The sequence below is a fragment of the Crocuta crocuta genome, unplaced genomic scaffold (genome assembly GCF_008692635.1).
Source record: "Crocuta crocuta isolate KB4526 unplaced genomic scaffold, BGI_CrCroc_1.0 scaffold431, whole genome shotgun sequence".
NCBI classification, from domain to species: Eukaryota; Metazoa; Chordata; class Mammalia; order Carnivora; family Hyaenidae; genus Crocuta; species Crocuta crocuta.
Window position 1 is genome coordinate 1956197 of NW_027528859.1, and position 17481 is coordinate 1973677.

Sequence of the window (17481 nt, forward strand, 5' to 3'; positions counted from 1 at the left end):
TGACATTCTGTTCCAGGAGTCGCGCTCATTTGTGCGAAGGGAAGGCTGTCCTGGGAAGCCTGGCGAGGCGGTATGAATAAATCATAAAGCGCTTTACAAATCAGCATTAGCTCCGAACATGAGGGCTCAGGAGATGTAGGCCCCCGTTCTCACCATCCCTGAGGATTCATTTATTTGCAGTCAGGGCTGTTTCAGAGGCTCTGCAGAGGGGAGCCCACATTTATGACTGTGGGGAAGAGGCATAGATTAACTACGCTGGACTGAATTGGGTCAGCACAAATGTGTACATGGGTTAGGACTGGGGTCATCTATTTAATAATTCCCGATATCGCGCAGGAAGGGGAACTGAAAGCTCTTGAATTTAGAGCCTAAATACCAGTCCCCAGTGAGTGCAGTTCGGGCTGTGCCCCACCTGCTATTCCGGAGGGGTTGTGGCTCTTTATTTCACTTGGTGCCTCAGATTCTTTTCTCTCTGGGCCTGACAGCCTGCCCACCGGTAAACACACAGCGAGCGGGGAGAAGGAGGTAGAATCAGGGCCGTGTAGTGCAGGGAGCACAGATCTTGAACAGCCCGGCTGTGACTCCCACCACCTACTCTTACTGGCCCCTGGCTGGGGCCAGTGACTTAGCCTCAGTTTCATCATCTGTAAACTGAGCGTAACAAATCCCTGAGCAGGACGGTGGCGTGGGCTAAAGGAGATGGTTCCAGTGTGGCGCCTGGAGCGCAGGGGACAGGAAGTAGGCAACTTTCTCCCCATCACAGCTACCATTTCCTGGTGTCCTGCTCTGCATTCTGAAGGCAGTTTTTATAGGACAAGGGACAAGGTAGAGCATGAAGCTGCTGCAGGTGGGGGACAGTAGAAGTCACAGTTCGGTCTGTCCTCTTGCTATGTGAACGCCCCCCACCTTGTTTCTTCCCGTCCGCAAGGTGGAAACTGAACACAATGATAAACCATGAACACCACCTCAGGAAGAAACCTATGACAGTCATGAGATTCTGCGTCTCTGGGGGCCATGCCTCTGCTCAGAACGGTCATTATAAGGACGGGGAGGGGGGAGGGGGGTTGGCTGCGCGTGTGAGTATGCACTCCCTGCATGCACGTGCACGCATGCACGCACACACGCACGCACACACACACACACACAACTACTGCTAGGGAAACAGTTTCACTTCGTTCCCATCCCCCGCTCCCTCTGACCCTTACGGGAATCTTCACAGCCCAGTTTCAGCAAGTCTTGCAAATGGCTCCAGCTACACTATGCTGTCTCCCTGGACACTCTGTGGGTAGTGGAATCACCATAGCAACGTGGCCCCTGAGGGCAGGAAGCTGCCTAGGAGGACGTGAGGGGCCTGGGCCGGAGCCCCGGGGCCAGGGCGTGTGGGAGGGCCGGCTCCCAACCGGAATCCCTGCCCCTGGCAGCCCAGAGTGGGAGCAAGGTGGGTGCGGAAGGGAAAAGGCAGTTTTCTTCCTCGTGGAATCCGAGGCAGAAACCCCACAGGAGTGTGGACGGGTGAGACGAGGCCCTGCGGGGAGGATGAGGCTCAGTGAGCCTCAGATCCAGCAAAGGCCTCAGCGCTTTCTGGGGCTCTCAGGGCACGTGCCTGGGGGTGGCAGCAGCCAGCGAGGCCGTGTTAACCCCCCAGGCCTGAGCCCTCACGAAACTCAGTACTATCCTCTGGGACCGTCACCCGCAGACGTCCCCTCATATCCCCACGACCCCCTGACAAGGTGAGGGTCATTGTCCCTGCTTGACAGGACAGGAACCGAAACTCTGCCCTACGTGGCCGGGTGGCAAGACTGAAGTTTGGAACCAGTTTTGCTGGACCACAGAGATGTCTGAGACGTTTTGGTTTTTTAAGAAACATATGCAGATATATATTTGTTCTTAGCTGGTTCATACCAGAGAAGCAGGCCCACCCAGTTCTTAGGGATGTGGTCATCATTTATCCCAACCCAAAATTGTGTCCATTCAGATTTTTAAACTTTGAGACATCATTCGCATACCATAAAATGTACCCTGTGAAGGTGTACAGTTCAGTGGGTTTTGTAGACCTATTCATTCATTTTTTGGATACATCCCCAAAGGGATATATAGGAGAATTACAGACTGCTTGTGTTCAAATCCCAACTACACTGTTCCCCAGCTGTGTGACTTTAAGTTACCCGACATCTCTCAACTTTACTCCTCCATGAAATGGGCATAATAATAGGGTTTTGAGGAGTAGATGGCATAGTGGCTGCAAAACATTTAGTGCCTGTCTCATAGTGAGAGTCAATAAATGTTAGCCGGTTTCATTAAGAATGAGTGAGTGAGTGAGGGGCGCCCGGGTGGCTCAGTCGGTTAAGCATCTGACTTCATCTCATGGCTTGTGAGTTTGATCTCATGGTTTGTGCTATCAGCACAGAGCCCGGAGCCTGTTTCAGATTCTGTGTGTCTCTCTCTCTTGTCCTCCCTCCCTTGCTCAAGCTCGCTCTCTCTCCCTCTCTCTCTCTCTCAAAAATAAACATTAAAAAAAATTTTTTTAAAGAATGAGTCAGTGAGTGAATGATGGGAGTATGTCTGGATAATTGTGTTCCCCTGTGGACACGGATAAGAGAGACACTGATAAAGCTGAGTGAACTTGGGTTGAAGAAGAGGCTGAAAAACTGGCATTGGTGCTGGTCAATCAGATGTAGGTACGTGCGTGACAACTTCTGGCCTTGCGTGACCTTGCTTTGCTAGAACTGGGGCGAGGACAGACTTGGGACCTAAGTGGAAACCAAGCTGCTATACCTCTGCCGCCCTGAGTGCTGCAAGGGGCTCGGGCGGAGCAGGCTAGGAAGAACACGAATGGGTAAGGGAGTTAAGAATGACGCAGGTGGGGACTGGGGGCTCTCCAACGTGAGTCCCTGGGTCCCCAGACACTGGAATGTGACACGAGAGGTAGGGGAAGCTGTTTCAACCCAGGGCCACTCTCGTGGCAGCTCAGAGAAGCGTGGCTTCTCTGTAGATCTCCCTCCACTTGCTGACAATCCTGATTCCTTTTTTTCCTAACTTTTTATTAAAGAACACACACACACACACACACACACACACACGTGTGTGTGTGTAGCTCAGTGACTTTTCACAAACCAAACTCAGCTATGAATCCAGAATCCTAATCAAGAAACAGCATCGCTAGCAGCCTCTTCCAGTCCACACCCCCTCAAGGGTAACCATCTGGCTTCTCCGTGCACAGACAATGCACATGAATCACCTGGGGGTGGCGGTGAATGCAGATTCTGGCTCAGTAGGTCTGGGGTGCACCTGAAACACCGCATCTCTAACAAACTCCCAGACCACACCTAGAGTACAAAGGTCAAGTTTAGAACTCTGCTTTATGTTTTGTGTTTATCTCTGGTTTTGGAAGAGAAATGGAAGCACCAGAAACCTTGGCCCTTGAGCATCACTAGGAGAGAAAAGGGGCTCCTGGGCCTCCCCCCTGTAATCTCTGGAAGCAAAGCAGCCCCTTCATGGGAGGCAGGGCTGGATTCTGGGTCCAGCAACATGCTCTCAGCTACCCATACCTCTGCTCCTAAGAGGTGAATGAATGATCTCAGGATGGCCAGTTGGGGTCCAGGCACTGGATTCAGGGGTCGTCATCTAGCCCTCCTGGGATGCTAGGATTTTCTGACTCTAACTCACAAGGCAAAAGGCTACCTAGGAACACCCATCTGGCCTCCCAGTAAGTTCAAGTCTAGGAAAAATGAGAGATGCTTTCAGGTAAGATGCCATAAATGTCAGTGATAGTTTTTGCTTAAGGATTTTTTTTAGTTTTTATTTATTTTGAGAGAGAGAAAGCAGGGGAGGAGGCAGAGAGAGGGAGAGAGAAAATCTGAAGCAGGCTCTGCATGGTCAGCACAGAGCCCAGTGCAGGGCTCCATCTCATGAACCCGTGAGGTTATGACCTGAGCTGAAATCAGGAGTCGGTCACTTAGCCAACTGAGCCACCCAGGTGCCCTGAGGATTTCTTTCTGAAGCATTGGAAAGATAACCTGATGTAGTAATGTGCTTGGGGGCTGTTTCTGTGCTTTTGTGGCCGGCCATGGCAGCGTGCTTTGTGATTTCAGAAGGTGGCTAGAAGGCTGGGCCAGGGGATGCCCTGACTATCTGGTGGCGGCCTTGCCTGGTGGGTTCAGACCCGCAGAGGGAGGCAGCCACAGGGACTGGAGCTGAGCTGACACTGCCTTTTGGGGCCACCTGGAGTCCTGGAGAGGATGCAGCTCCCCTCATAGAGCAGTGGCCTCCCCACCCAGCTGCTCTGTCCCGGGCCGTCCGAGGCCTTCAGCTGTGAGGGGCCCTCCCTCTGGCTTTGAGAAGGGGGCTAAGAAGGGCACCAGAGGCTACCAGACTCTCCAGCAGGTGATGGGCAGATGCTATGCTCCCAGCCCACACAGCCTTGTCCTAGAAGTCATTCATTTACATGATGACATTTTCCCAGCACCTACTTGTGCCAGGGCCTACGGGCCCAGGGCTGGACTGCATAGACCACCAACCCGTAGGGAGCTGGCAGCATAGACGGGAAGATGTAGGTAAACAAACAACTACCGCTCGGGATGCTGTATGCCCTGCTGGAGACAGGCCTGCGGGAGGGAGTGACATCCAAAAGTGAAGGGACAAATCAGGGGAGACTTTAAATAGGGGACCCCTCAGAGTTTCTGGGAGTCCTAAAGGATGCCTCTTGCTTGCCTGCAAATTTCATAGCAGCTGCAATCACTATGGTGCAATCACTATGGTGCATCTTCCTCTCTTGGCCCTCTGCATCCTCAGCCCCCAGAGCTACAGGGAGGGTGCCACCCAGCACACACCCACACCCGTGCCACTGCCACCCACCTCAAAAACATCGCACATCCAGAAAATACACCAACTTCTGGCAGCCGAGGCACCTGCTGGAGTCCTGGAGGGAGGGGGAAGGAAGGCCTCTTCCCTCACTCTGTGTTCTGTTGCCTGAGCCAGGGCCTCCGAATGCAGTTGTACATTTCACACACTCTACAAGGGTGTTGGCATCGGAGGCGTTGGGAGCTGGATTTCACCCTGTGATCTCAGTTCTTCAGCTAGGAGGATTTTCGGGAGAGGGTTCTTTCAAAGAGAGTCCCAAGGGGGTGCCTCTCAGAAATTCCTCCTCCCAATAGGGAGGCCTTTCTCTGATTTGCCCCAGGGCTCCTGAGCTGCTCCCGGTGGTCCCAGAGTACCCCCTTTGTGTGCAGCACCTCCCATGGCCCCCAGCATCATGCCCCCCTCCAAAAGGCTATGCTGTATTCCAAACCCCAGAGGGTAATTCCATTTTCAGGTCTTGCTGACGGGACCCTGGGCAAGACAGGGTCTCCTGCAGTAAGTTACAGAGCATGCTCTTCAGAGGCTTATTGCCTGAGGACACATACCGAATCTCTCCCTTCCTGGGTCCACCCCCTGACCCAGGAAGATGTCCCTAACGGAAGCTTGGGTCTTGCTTTTGTTTTTTCAAACTTTTTTTTAATGTTTTATTTCGGAGAGAGAGAGTGGGGTGGGGGGAGAGAGAGAGACAGCGTGAGAAGGGGAAGGTCAGAGAGAGAGGGAGACACAGAATCCAAAGACAGGCTCCAGGCTCTAGCTGTCAGCACAGAGCCCGATGCGGGCTCAAACCCACGAACCGTGAGATCATGACCTGAGCTGAAGTTGGCCGCCCAACCGACTGAGCCACCCAAGCGCCCCTTGGGTCTTGCTTTTGGACAGCCTGGGCTGTCCTATCACTATTGATTGCCTGGGTTAACAATCAGAATGAAACAAAAGGCCCTTCTTTGGCCAATGAGAAAGCAGCTTGCCCCTCAGCGCCTTCTCTGCGGAGTGACTTCCTGGCCTGGGACCCACGTGCCTCTGTCGTGACAGGAGGCCCAGAGGACGGCAGCCACAGTCCCATGTTAGAACAGACCTGCGAGAGAGGCTGTGTGTCCATTTGCCCACCGGTCCCCCCGAAGAGCAATAAGAGCCCTTCCGTCTGCCGGGCGAGCCTTCCCGACCAAGATCAATTGAACAGGCAGCTGAGCAGAATTGTTCTGGGCATAGATTTTTCTTTCCATTCGGAGATATGTCTAATTGTGTTTTCCCTTTTTCGTAGTTGAGACTGATATGGGCATCACCTGCCTCAAGCTTCCCCTGCCTCATGGATGTCTGTGTTCAAGGCAGTGTGCAGGGGAGGGGATGGAGGGGGCACTTCATGGCTGAGGGGAGAAAAGAAAGACTTAACATCGGAAGAGTAAATATGTTTAAGGCTTTGGGAGAAGTAGCTGTTTGTCTTGTGTTGATGAACCAGTAGAGACTTGTATTAAAGGTGACATGTTAGAAAAAGAGCCCCTCAGAACCTTCTGGTTTATTTGGCGTCACAGAAGGGAGATACTTGGGGGCATCATGAAGTGAGTGCAGGAAATGCCTCAGTGCAGGACATGACCCTACAGTGTTCTGGCAGGGGATCTGCCAAGCTCTGCTTGTATATGTGGCATGATGGGGATCTCACTACCTAACAGCCTATTTTGGGCAGAAGGGACCACTGATACCACAAACTCAGCCTTTTTTTTGCCTTCCAATGCTCCAGTTCCCTCTATGGTCTTCCTTTTGTGTGCTTGGCTCAGGCACATTTCTGGTGATAAAGAGCTCATTACCTCCTAAGCTGGCACATCCAGCCTGACCACCTGCTCCCCACCCTGTGCTAGCTCCAGAGACGTAAAGGTGAGCACTGTAGGCCATCACCCCCGGTAGCACTATCCTGGGGGAGAGGCAGACAGATAATCAGATAGACCTCATCTCAGTGCGACCAGCACAGCAGAGATGTGCGTGAGGGCAGAAGTCTCAAAGAGGAGGCAGCTGTGATCTCCCTGCAAAGTCGGGAAGGACTTCTCAGAGAAGGTGGCTCAAGAGTTTGGATTTCAGAAGACAAATAAGGATAAGAATTTGTGAAGGAGATCAGAGAGAGGAATGACATCCTGAATAGAAGAAATAGCCGATGCAGGAGCCAGAGGAGTGGTGGGGGGAGGAATGTTCACGCAGTGTGGACTTGCTTGCATGCAGAGTGCCCTGTGGGGGGTGTCAGGAAAGGTGTGGGGTGGTGAGGGCTACACCCTGCTAAGAATCTGGAATCTAACCTGACATTCAGTGGGGACCCACTGGGGAGGGTGTGGGGTTGGATGGACGAGCAAGAAGTGAGGATAGAAAGTCTGGGTGGAACACGAGACAGAAGCTGGGCTTAGGGGTTGAATAAGAGAGTGAAGGTGGGGAGGATTCCCCAGGGGGACTTCAGGGTCCCTAAGTGGGGTGGCAGTGAATAGTGTGGATAGTGGCCACCACTCCCGGAATTGGTTAGAAAACGGAGCCAATGGTTTTATGGTGCAGCTAGGTGTCACCTGCGTCTCTGGTAACAGTGACATATACAGGTCTGGAGCTCAGAAGCTGGGGAAGATAGAAGAGACGTGTCAGCACAGAGAAAGTGGTTGAAGCCTGGGAGTGGAGATAATAATAACCAGGGAGAACCCTAAGAGGCAAGGAGGGTCCAGGTCTGAGCCCAAGGGTCCATTTGCATCTTAAAGAGATGGTGGAGGAATGGAGAGAGAAATCCCATCCCTTTTGCAGAGGCCTCGCCCAGCCTGGGCAGGGCGGCTCTGCTGGTGGGGGTCCCACTGTCTTGCTTTCAGACTCTTTCTTCCGGTGTTACTTCACCATGGTGGGAAGAGCTGTCTTTAAATCAGATATGAACACCGCAGGGTGCAAGGTGACCCACCGGGATCGTCTTGCAGAAGCGTACAGCTTTTATTTATCCTTGGTTTTTTTACAAGGACTCAGCCTTCCTAAGGTTTAATACTCAGACTGGCGCTGGAGCCCCGCTGCAGCAGATGTGTCCAGGAGTCTTACGCAGGAACTCTGCAGAGAACAGCGTGGTTGACCAATCCATTATCCCAGACAGCGATGGGCCCTTGTGCCAAGGGTCCGAGGGTCCCCGAGACAACCCCAAGTTCAGGGATTCACGAGAAGGAGTCGGCATATGGTTGCACTCACAGCAGTGATTTATTACAGAGAAAGAATGTAGAGCAGAATCAGCAAAAGGTAAAGGCACACGGGGTGAAGTCCGAGGGAAAGCAGGCGTAAGCTTCCGAGAGCCTCTCCCAGGGGGTCACGCAGGACACGCTTAATTCCCCAGCAATGAGTAGTGGCAACACATGTGAAATGCCATCTCCCAGGGAGGCTAACTGGAGACTGTTCCTGGAATTTTTACTGGGGACCAGTTACCTGCTTAGCACATACCAAACTCTCAGGCACCCGGAAGGAAAGCAGGTGAGCAGCGTAAACCACGGTGAGTGCGCAAACAGCTCAGGCAAAGGGTCACCTCTTCTCATCGAGGGAATGGTGGGAACTGTCCCCTAATCCAGGTGACCAGACAGGCCAGCGGAGAGCCAGCCTTGCCAGCCGGACTTTCTAAGAACAGTCTCGGGCCTGCTCTGTTAGCCCTTTCCTGCCCAGGCCCCCTCAGCCATTCCTCACTTTCCACTGATGGCCAGCACGTTGCCATTTTCAGATGCCAGGTTAGATTTATAGTATCAAGTTGTAACTTTGCTAATTTATGTCATTGAGTCTTAATGAACTGAGCCTTCCAAAACAGACAAGTCGCCTGAAAATGATTACTTCAGAGAACCCATAAGTCAAAGCCACTATAATAATGCTAAGCACATTGGAGCGATACTTCTACCCAAAGTAAGAGATCTTTGTCAGCCACACGAAAATCAAACGATACCATTTCATCTCCTGCCATCCTTTTGTACATTTCCACGTTGTGTGTATATTCATGTTTAAGATTGTTTTTCTGATAGAACATGGTCGAAACACTTGGAGGCCATTGGTGTTAATGGTCCTGCCAACCCATTAGCATGAGAAGTGTGTGGAGATGGCCCAGGAGAGTGTTCTCAGGTGGCAGCTATCCCTGGATGTGTCCTGTCCCTTTGACAACTGACTTCTGGGTTTGGATGAACCAGCTTTGAGGCAGGAACCTCTGTCTGAGCAGGAGGCAGCATGGCATGGGGGAAAGTGGGCTGGGCAGGGGCAAGGTGCCAGGGCCCAGGCTCGGCTCTGCAGCCGTATGATTTGGTGGAGAGAACTACTATTTTATAAACATTTTTTAATGTTTATTTATTTTTGAGAGAGAGAGTGTGTGTGTGTGCATGAGCGGGGAGGGGCAGAGAGAGAGACACACACAGAATCTGAAGCAGGCTCCAGGCTCTGAGCTGTCAGCACAGAACCCGACGCATTGGCTCCAGCCGATGAACCGTGAGATCATGACCTGAGCTAAAGTCAGACGCTCAACTGACCTAGCCACCCAGGCGCCACAGTTGAGAGAAATATCTTAAATGCCCTGTGTCTCTAAGTTTCTTCATCTGCAAATTGGTTTTCCCAATTCAACTGATGGCTCAAAAAAAACACTGTTTGGTTGTCGTTTTATTTGTTGTTTTTATCAGTATATACTTAACCTCTGGCCTAATACTTTTTATTGAATAAGCAGATGAATGAATGAATGAGTGAATGAGTGACCTGTAAGGTCCTGTGCGACTCTGACAGATGAGCGATTTGTGATCTGGTCATTGATTAAGCTCAGGTCGAAATTCCCAATAATTGAGAATTATTTCTCCCATACCCATTCTGTTTACTTTTTTTGCATTGTTGTATTGTAATATAGGTGATAATGTGGCCCTCTCTAAAGGGCCTTCTCTAAAGTNTTTTGTCCTTCCTTAGGGGGCCGGCCCTGGCATCCACCCACTCACGATCTGCTTCTACAAATAAAGCAGAAGGGCGCCTGAGTGACTCAGTTGGTTAGGCATCCAACTCTTGATTTCAGCTCAGGTCATCATCTCACGGTTCATGGGATCGAGCGCCATGTCAGGCTCTGCGCCAACAGCGTGGAGATTCTATCTCTCTCTCTGCCCCTCCCCTGCTCATGTTCTCTCTTTCTCTCAAAATAAATGGACTTAAAAAATAAGTAAATAAATAAAATGGAAAGGGGAAATGTTCTGTGTGTGTAAAACTAGAGTCTAGAGAGCCGAGCTGCTAGAAAGCAGAGTGAAGGTACTCCATGAAGGAGCTCAGCTGGGAGCCTTTCTGGAAACTTCTTACCCGTGCTGACGTCACACCTGGGGTGGAAGGGCCTGCGGTGCCCGGGCAAGCCTGCTGTATCCGATTCCTCTGGATACCCAGGGTCTGGCCAGGTATCCCCGTTGGCTCCAGCCTGGCTGTCTCCCTCTCCGTCCTGCTAACTTTCACCTTCCTGCCGTGTTCAGCTGAGGCCAGTGGGGATCTTTCAGAAGGAACTTAGCTCAGCGGAGCCGAGTTAGAGCAGAGGGAAGACCAAAGCCTAGAACCGGAGCTCACAGAGCACGCGGCTTTCTCGCCCCAGTGAGCAGGAAGCCCTAGAACTCGGTGGCACGTGGCCTGGAGCTGGGCCAGTGTCCTAGGTTTTGGAGGGTGTCCAGACCAGCCGGTGAGCATGGAGTCTAGAGACGCCGGGGTCTGGCCGTGAGGGCAGTGCAGGCAGGGAAGAGGCCCCCAGGAGGTCCCCACAACCTAACAGATGGTTGCCGGCCTTCCCAGCCTGCAGGGCTCCGGGCTCCAGGCCCCAGTCAGGGCGGGCAGTTCCTGCCATTCCCCAGCCCGGGGCTGGGGTCAGGAGACGTTTAGTCCTGGGGAATAGCTGAGAGCAGATAGGGCCTTAGTCCTGAGCAGGAAGCCAAGGTCCAAGCATGGGCTCCAGGGCCTGGCTGGCCTGAGGCTGAGCATTCCAGACACTGGGGTCACACAGTGAAGTAAGAGCCACGTGGCCCAACCACAGCAGACAGGGCCGGATGGTAGGACCCAGGCGGCAGTCACTCCTCTCTTTCTTTAAAGGCCCAAGGAGACAGGCCATAGCAGGCCCTTCTCTGGCTTTGCTCCCTAACTGAACAGCCCCTGCTGTGGCCTGGAGCTGGCCTGGGTACGGCTACGCGGTGCCAGCTCCGGCTGAGTCCTGCCCTGCTCCGCCAGAGTGGTGGGCTTGCCGAACGCTGGAGAAGGGCCACAGCAGGCCGCTTCTCATGCCCAGTCTCAGCCCCCGCGGCTCAGTGCCCTCCCCTACCCCCTGCCCACAATCTGGGAGCTGGGAGTCCCATAGAAGAGGTTCCCAGAGCCATCTGGTCCCCCACAGACTCAGGGGAGGAGTCAGGAAGTCAGCCATTTTGTTCACCTCTGCAGGTCTATGTCTTCACGCAGAAGGCTCGAAGGAAGGGAGGGAGTTGGGGGAGACCAGAAGGCTGGTCCATCACCCCATAGTGATCCATCGCTGGCCTCTGTGTCTTTGTCTACCATATCTGTGGGCCCACAGAAGGCAGAATTTGAATCTCATAGGCCCCTGTGCCCAGGGCCTTGGGTCTGGCTTATGGCTGATAAAACTAAATGTCTAACAAATAAAGATGTGATTGAAGGAGTGTTGGTGGTTAGTAAAAGTCCCCATTATATAGAGTAGAGTGTCTGAGTGTCTATCACCTAGAATCCCTCTGTTGGGGCCTTTTCATATGAGGTTGGTCCACCTAGGAGATGCTAATGTCTCTGTTTTCTCACGGCCTCTAGGTCAGGACCTGGATTCTCACCGTGGGCTACACCACCGCCTTTGGGGCAATGTTTGCAAAGACATGGAGGGTCCACGCCATCTTCAAAAATGTGAAAATGAAGAAGAAGGTAATCACTCCTGTTTCAGGATGTTTGCAGTGTTCACTTAGCATTTATTTAGCAAATATTATTAGGCACCTACAATGTGCCTAATATAGTGCCTAAATAGTACCCTACCTAGCACGGGCCTATTTGCTGGGGATTCAAGCTTATTTGAAATCCCCTATTTGCTGGGGATTGGGCTTACTGGGCCTGGACGCGGTTAAGCAGATGCATTAGACTATCGTAGGGTGTGTCTGTGGGCCTTTCAAAGCCCCCCGGGACACCGGGAACCTTGTGGCACCCATGACATGGGCGAAATACTCCCCCAGCTGGCCATTTTGGCTTCTTCCCTAGGTGCGTGGCGGCTTCCACACTCATGGGCTCCCCTCGCCGCTCTAGCATGTCTAGGAGAGGCCAGCTCTCCCTCCGCTCCAGCCCACGTCTGGTGGCCAGGAAAGCACGCACGTGTCCTTCACTCGTATACACTCGAGGAGTGCAGGCTGACCCCACTGCTCAGCCGTCCCCTTTTCTCGCCCCTGGGGCAGCTGGCCGACCAGTCACCTGGGGTTCTCAGCAGTCTCGGGCTCCCCCGTGCCACAGGGAGCCCATCGGCCAAGCCATCTGAGTGTTCTCCTTAAAGCCTCCCTCTTTGTTTGAGGTCAAGTAGGAAATATAACCCCCCATCCTCTCACTTCATAGCATCATGACACCTCTTTCCAAAAATCGTCTTCTTGATTCAACCCCACCACCGCATGTGCGCGCACGCGCGTGCACGTGCATGCACACACACACACACACACTTTAAACCCCTGACGTGGGTATAACCTGTTTACAGACCTCTCCTCTGCAAATCCTACATTGTGCCCATATCCCATTTGACGTGAGGCTGAGTCTTCACCCCAAACTTGGGTTTGTCTTCCAGTTGCCTGGGTTATGAGCCCTGGCACGAAGGCAGCGGGGCCAACAGGCAAAGCAGGAGAGTGGCTTCTGCTCCCTTCTGTTCCCACCACCGGCCTGCTATGGGTCTCTCAGCAAATGTCTTCATCTTTCAGGGCCTCTGTTTCCTTATCTGTAAAATGGGGCCATATTGAAATGGTACTGTCTCCTGGTCTGTTATTCTGCCTGGTACCCAATAGCCCCCTCCGCCCACCAGGGCTGCTTGAGGAGCTGCTGTCCAGATGAAGGAGGACGGTCCTCTCTCCTCTGCCCACTGCCCTGGACCACCTAGGGAACCTGCAGGCTACGTTTAGAGGGAGGAAAGAGTCTGTCCCTGCCACCCACTGCCTGTGCTCACCTGAAGGGCCCTCCCTCGTGGGCATCGGCAGCATTTGTGACAACTCCTTTCCATGTATAAAATGAGAAGCCTGGTCACCCAGTCCTTCTCAGCCCTAACGGCACATTTCAGTCAAATGGGAGCTTTTGAAAACTCCAAGAAGTAACCCAGCCCAGGCCGGTTGAAACTACCTCTCTGTGTCTGGAAAGGAACATCAGGAGTTTTGAAACTTTCCCAGGTGATACTAATAAACAGCCAGGGTGGAAGATCTCTCATCTGCACCGGGGCTGCTGGGAGTGTGGGCTGGACCAGCCGCAGAGGCATCTCTGCGCCCGGGAGCTTGTTAGAAATGCAGAGTCTCAAGCCCCACTCCAGCCCTAAGAATCAGGATCCCAGGGTGGAGCCCAGCCCTCCCAGCCTTGCCGATGCAAGCCGAAGTATGAGAAGGCTCCAAGGGACCAGTGACTTCTGGGGCCTCTCCTGCACCAGGGCTCTGGTTAGAGACGCTCTGCCATTTACAACTCCAACCTGGTTTTGAAGAATCACAATGTTGATTCCTTTGTGTCAATATATGATTCATCCATACTGTCATCTGTAATCAAGAACCAGCCTTTATTTTCCATTACTCATATGATCACTGAGCAAGAACACTCCAACTATCTGGCAGCAATTGACAAAACACTCAAGAAAGACTTCAGAGTTGAGTTGTCTGAAAGCGAGGTTGGGGGCGGGGCTGTGATGTGGCCACACCGTGTCTCGCTGCCGGAGCCAGGAGATTGGCAGGAGATTCGCAGGCAGGCACCCCAGGAAGGGGCTTATCTGACAAACTGTCAAAGGCTTTGTATACAAGGTTTGGTCACCAGTTTTGTCTGGCACAAAAATGACTAAAGCCAGATGCACACACCGTTCTGGGGTGAGAAACTTTTTCCTCTGGGTTTGCTTTCTAGTTATTTTCCAGAACAGGTTTTCAGGGCTGCCACTGAGCATCCCTTATCAACAAATAAGAGGAAGTTTAAGGTGTAGAAGAGAAATGTGTACCTTATGTGTATCATAAGCTCAAGTCCAGCAACCAGATGGTCTTAAAAGGGTTGTGGCAATTACAGGTCAAAACTGGGATTGAATTCTCCATGATTCCAACCTTTTATATATATAGCCAAGGTTGGGTTTTATTGTTATTGTTTTGTTTTATTGGTTTTTTTTTTATGTTTAGACTTATTTTTAAGATGGACCCTTTAACTTTTTTACCGACACGTTTACTAGATTTACATAAGTTTGTAAATTACATAAGTTTGTAAATGCAATATACACTTTTCTTCACAGTCTTTTTGTCCCTTTCTTCCCTCCCTGGCCCCCACTTCCTCCCCCTCCGTCCACACTGGCATGCCCTCCCAGACACACATGCACAAACTTCACCCCATATGGCCACATTTTTAAAAGATATTGAAGGAGAAGGAGCTTATTAAAGAATGTACTGACATGCAGTGACTTAATGCTTCCAAATCTGATATTTTTATACCATGTTCTGTTTTTCTCTAAAATTCAATCATAAAATCTTGCATTGGGAGACTTACTGCACTTTTTATTCTGCTTCTTACTAGGACCAAATTGAGACACTGAGACAACAGCAGTAACTCAGAGATGAGGTCTTTGTTCTGGGAGCAGACGGTTTTTTTTTTAAGACAAAGAAAGTTCACTACAGAGGCGCCTGGCTGGCTCAGTCAGCAGAGCATGAGACTCTTAACCTCGGGGTTGTAAGTTCGAGCCCACTGGGTGTAGAGAGTACTTTAAAAAACTTTTTTTTAATTAAAAAAAAAAAGAAAGTTCACTACCAATATGACTTGGTCCTGTTGCAGACAATAACATGGGCATATCACCTCAGATCTTCAGCTTCAGCAAAATGCCAAGAGATGGCTTTTGGCAGCTTCACCAGAGAGGACCAGTCATCTGAGTGATATGCTTTGCACAACTCCAGGGAGCACCTTTCATTTTGTATCCCCCACTGGAATGGCATCCCCAGAACTAGGCAATGAGTTGGTGCTAGCAAAAGGCCAATCCAAATCAGTCAAAACATCTGAAGTCTCTTGAAGAAATAAAGGAATGCTCTTTTCTATACACCAGGAGTCAGACAACTTTTTCTGTAAACAGCCAGGTAGTAAACACGTTAGACTCTGCAGGCCACAGAGCTGCTGTCACAACCCCTAAACTCTGCTGTTGGAGAAAGAAAGCAGCCATGGAGAAATCCGTAAATGAATGGGTACGGCTACGTTCCAATAAAACTTTATTTACAAAAGCAAGAAGCAGGCCAGATCCGTTCTTTGCTGATCCCTGCTCTAGACAACAATGGAAAGTGACATTTAATAAAAACAGCCGACAGCTGTTGAACCGTTATTGTAAGACAGACTTGGTAATCTGATGCAGTTTATGTGGTTACTGCCTCCATTTGGTAGATGAGGAAACTGGCTCAGAGGGGTTAAGAAACTTACCCAAGGCCACACAGTTCATTAGTAAGAGTCACACTCGGATCTAATTCCAGGACCTGTGTTCAATCATTATTACTGTACGCCTTTGCACTCAGGGACAATGGAGCACTAGTAACCTCCTAGCTTTAGAGAGAGAACTCCGTGTGATGGCATCCGTGTGCACTGACATGATCAGTGTGGCGCACGTTCAAGGTCACTGCCTCCTAGAAGGTAGACTGTGGGAAGAGTCGTAGACCTTTTGTCTCACAGGACCTGGACGTGCTAGCACTTGCTGGTGGGGGAGTTTTGGGGAGAGAGAGAGGACTCAGAGACTGAAGCTGGCCACTCCGCCTACCTGATACTTATGGCACCAGCATCCTGCCTCAGGTCTACCCCTCTGTGCTGCAGAGAGCTCCCCATCACTCCACTGCTTAATGATGCTTAAACCTCCAGCGGCCCCATGTCACGCAGGCTTTCCACCTCACTAGCCCCCTCTCTGGCCACCCCCCACCCCACTCACACACAGTCTCTCACAGAAGGATTAGGGTGTTTCAAACAAAAGAACCAACACTCACAAAGGTCTGGAAGGCAAAAATCACAACTCAGCCAGAGACTAGGAAGTGATTAAGCATTAACAAGTCCATGTGTGTGTTTGGGGAGTAGTCAAGCCAAACTTGGGAAAGACCTTGAATGCCAAGCAAAGGGATTTGGCTGGATTTATCCCCCCAGTGATGGGGAGTCACGGAGAATCCTGAAGCAGGGGTGACATGATGCGGTCACTGCCCTGACCCAGCCCCTCAGCTCTTCCAGCTGCTTCTTCTGTCTGACATTCCCTTCTCCCCAGTGGCCTCCAGCAACTCCTCTGTGAAGCCCCTCCTCTCCTCCGGGCACCCTTTTGTAATCATCCATGGCAAGTCTGTCTGTCCTTCCACCCTGGAGGGCAGCACCGGGGTCTGTCCATCTCTGCATCTCCAATGCCCAGCACGGGGCCTGGCACTGAGTGGGTGCTCAGGGCATGTTTTCCTGGGCCGTCATCCATCAACCAGCATTTGCTGACCTCTTTTTCTCTGCCAGGCCTCAGACGGGCACTAAGGATACAGTGATGAGCAAAACCAAGTCACACAGAGTTCACAGTCTAGAAGGGAGTAGAGACACAAATCAAATGATCCCATGTATAAATGTGGAGTCGCAACTGTCATAGGGGCTCCGAAGGTGAGGAATGTGGCCGTAAACCTCACTGAAACGTCCCCCAGCCGTGTAGCAAGGACAGGGAGAAGGAGGTGCATTCCCTGAAGTGTTTGGAGGCTGTCAGGCGAGGAGGGGAGGAACCTGCAGCAGGAGGCGCCCCGGGGGAAGTAGAACCTGAGCCCTGGGCAGGAGACCGTGACCTTGAACTTACAGTGCTGCCTTCTCCTGCCTGCACTCTGACCGGATCACAGCTGCTGCAGCTTGTGCCCTGTGCGGGTCATGCCAGGGTTCACTGAGAAGTGCCTCGGGCCCCATGCTGAAGTCAGGGGAGGAGGGTGTAGCAGGAAGGTGGGAGAAGGACCTTCCAGGGTCCAGCACAGCGTGGGCACCTTGCAGGCTCCAACAGCCCTGGGTGAGAGTTAAGTAAGGAGGCACCTTCCAGCCTGTCCTCTGCCTCCTAAGTGCCCTGAGCATGTTTGTCTTCCTTGTGCCCCAGCTTCTCGGGGCTAGCAAGGAGTCGCCCAGATCCCCAAGGAGCAAGGGTTAAGCTGGATTTCTATACAGCATCAGGGGTTCACTAGATGCTTCTAGAAAATCTCAAGGAAGGGGGCTTTACCAGTGCCCAGCCCCCAAGTAAGACGGTTTGGGCGGATTTGATGTCTTTGGCAGGAACTCAGCAATACTTTCCTGTTCTTTCACAATTCGGCAACAGAGAGAACTCTTGCATTTCTATTTCTCTTTTTGAAATGGCTTTAATCATTAAAAACCAGACCTGGTGATATTTCTTCAGCTTCTGCCTCAGTTTTGTTTGTTTTCCTATAGTCTCTTCCAGGATGACTTCATCACATG

General features: G+C 51.6%; 1 protein-coding gene across 1 annotated transcript in view; it reads left to right on the top strand.

Annotated features, from left to right (window-relative positions):
* GABBR2 (gamma-aminobutyric acid type B receptor subunit 2) overlaps positions 1 to 17481 on the top strand; it is a 351725-nt gene that overhangs the window by 277682 nt on the left and 56562 nt on the right. Inside the window, exon 17 of the mRNA XM_077756059.1 lies at positions 11632 to 11739. Coding sequence (XP_077612185.1) covers positions 11632 to 11739 — 108 coding nt within the window. The remainder of the gene's footprint in view (positions 1 to 11631; positions 11740 to 17481) is intronic.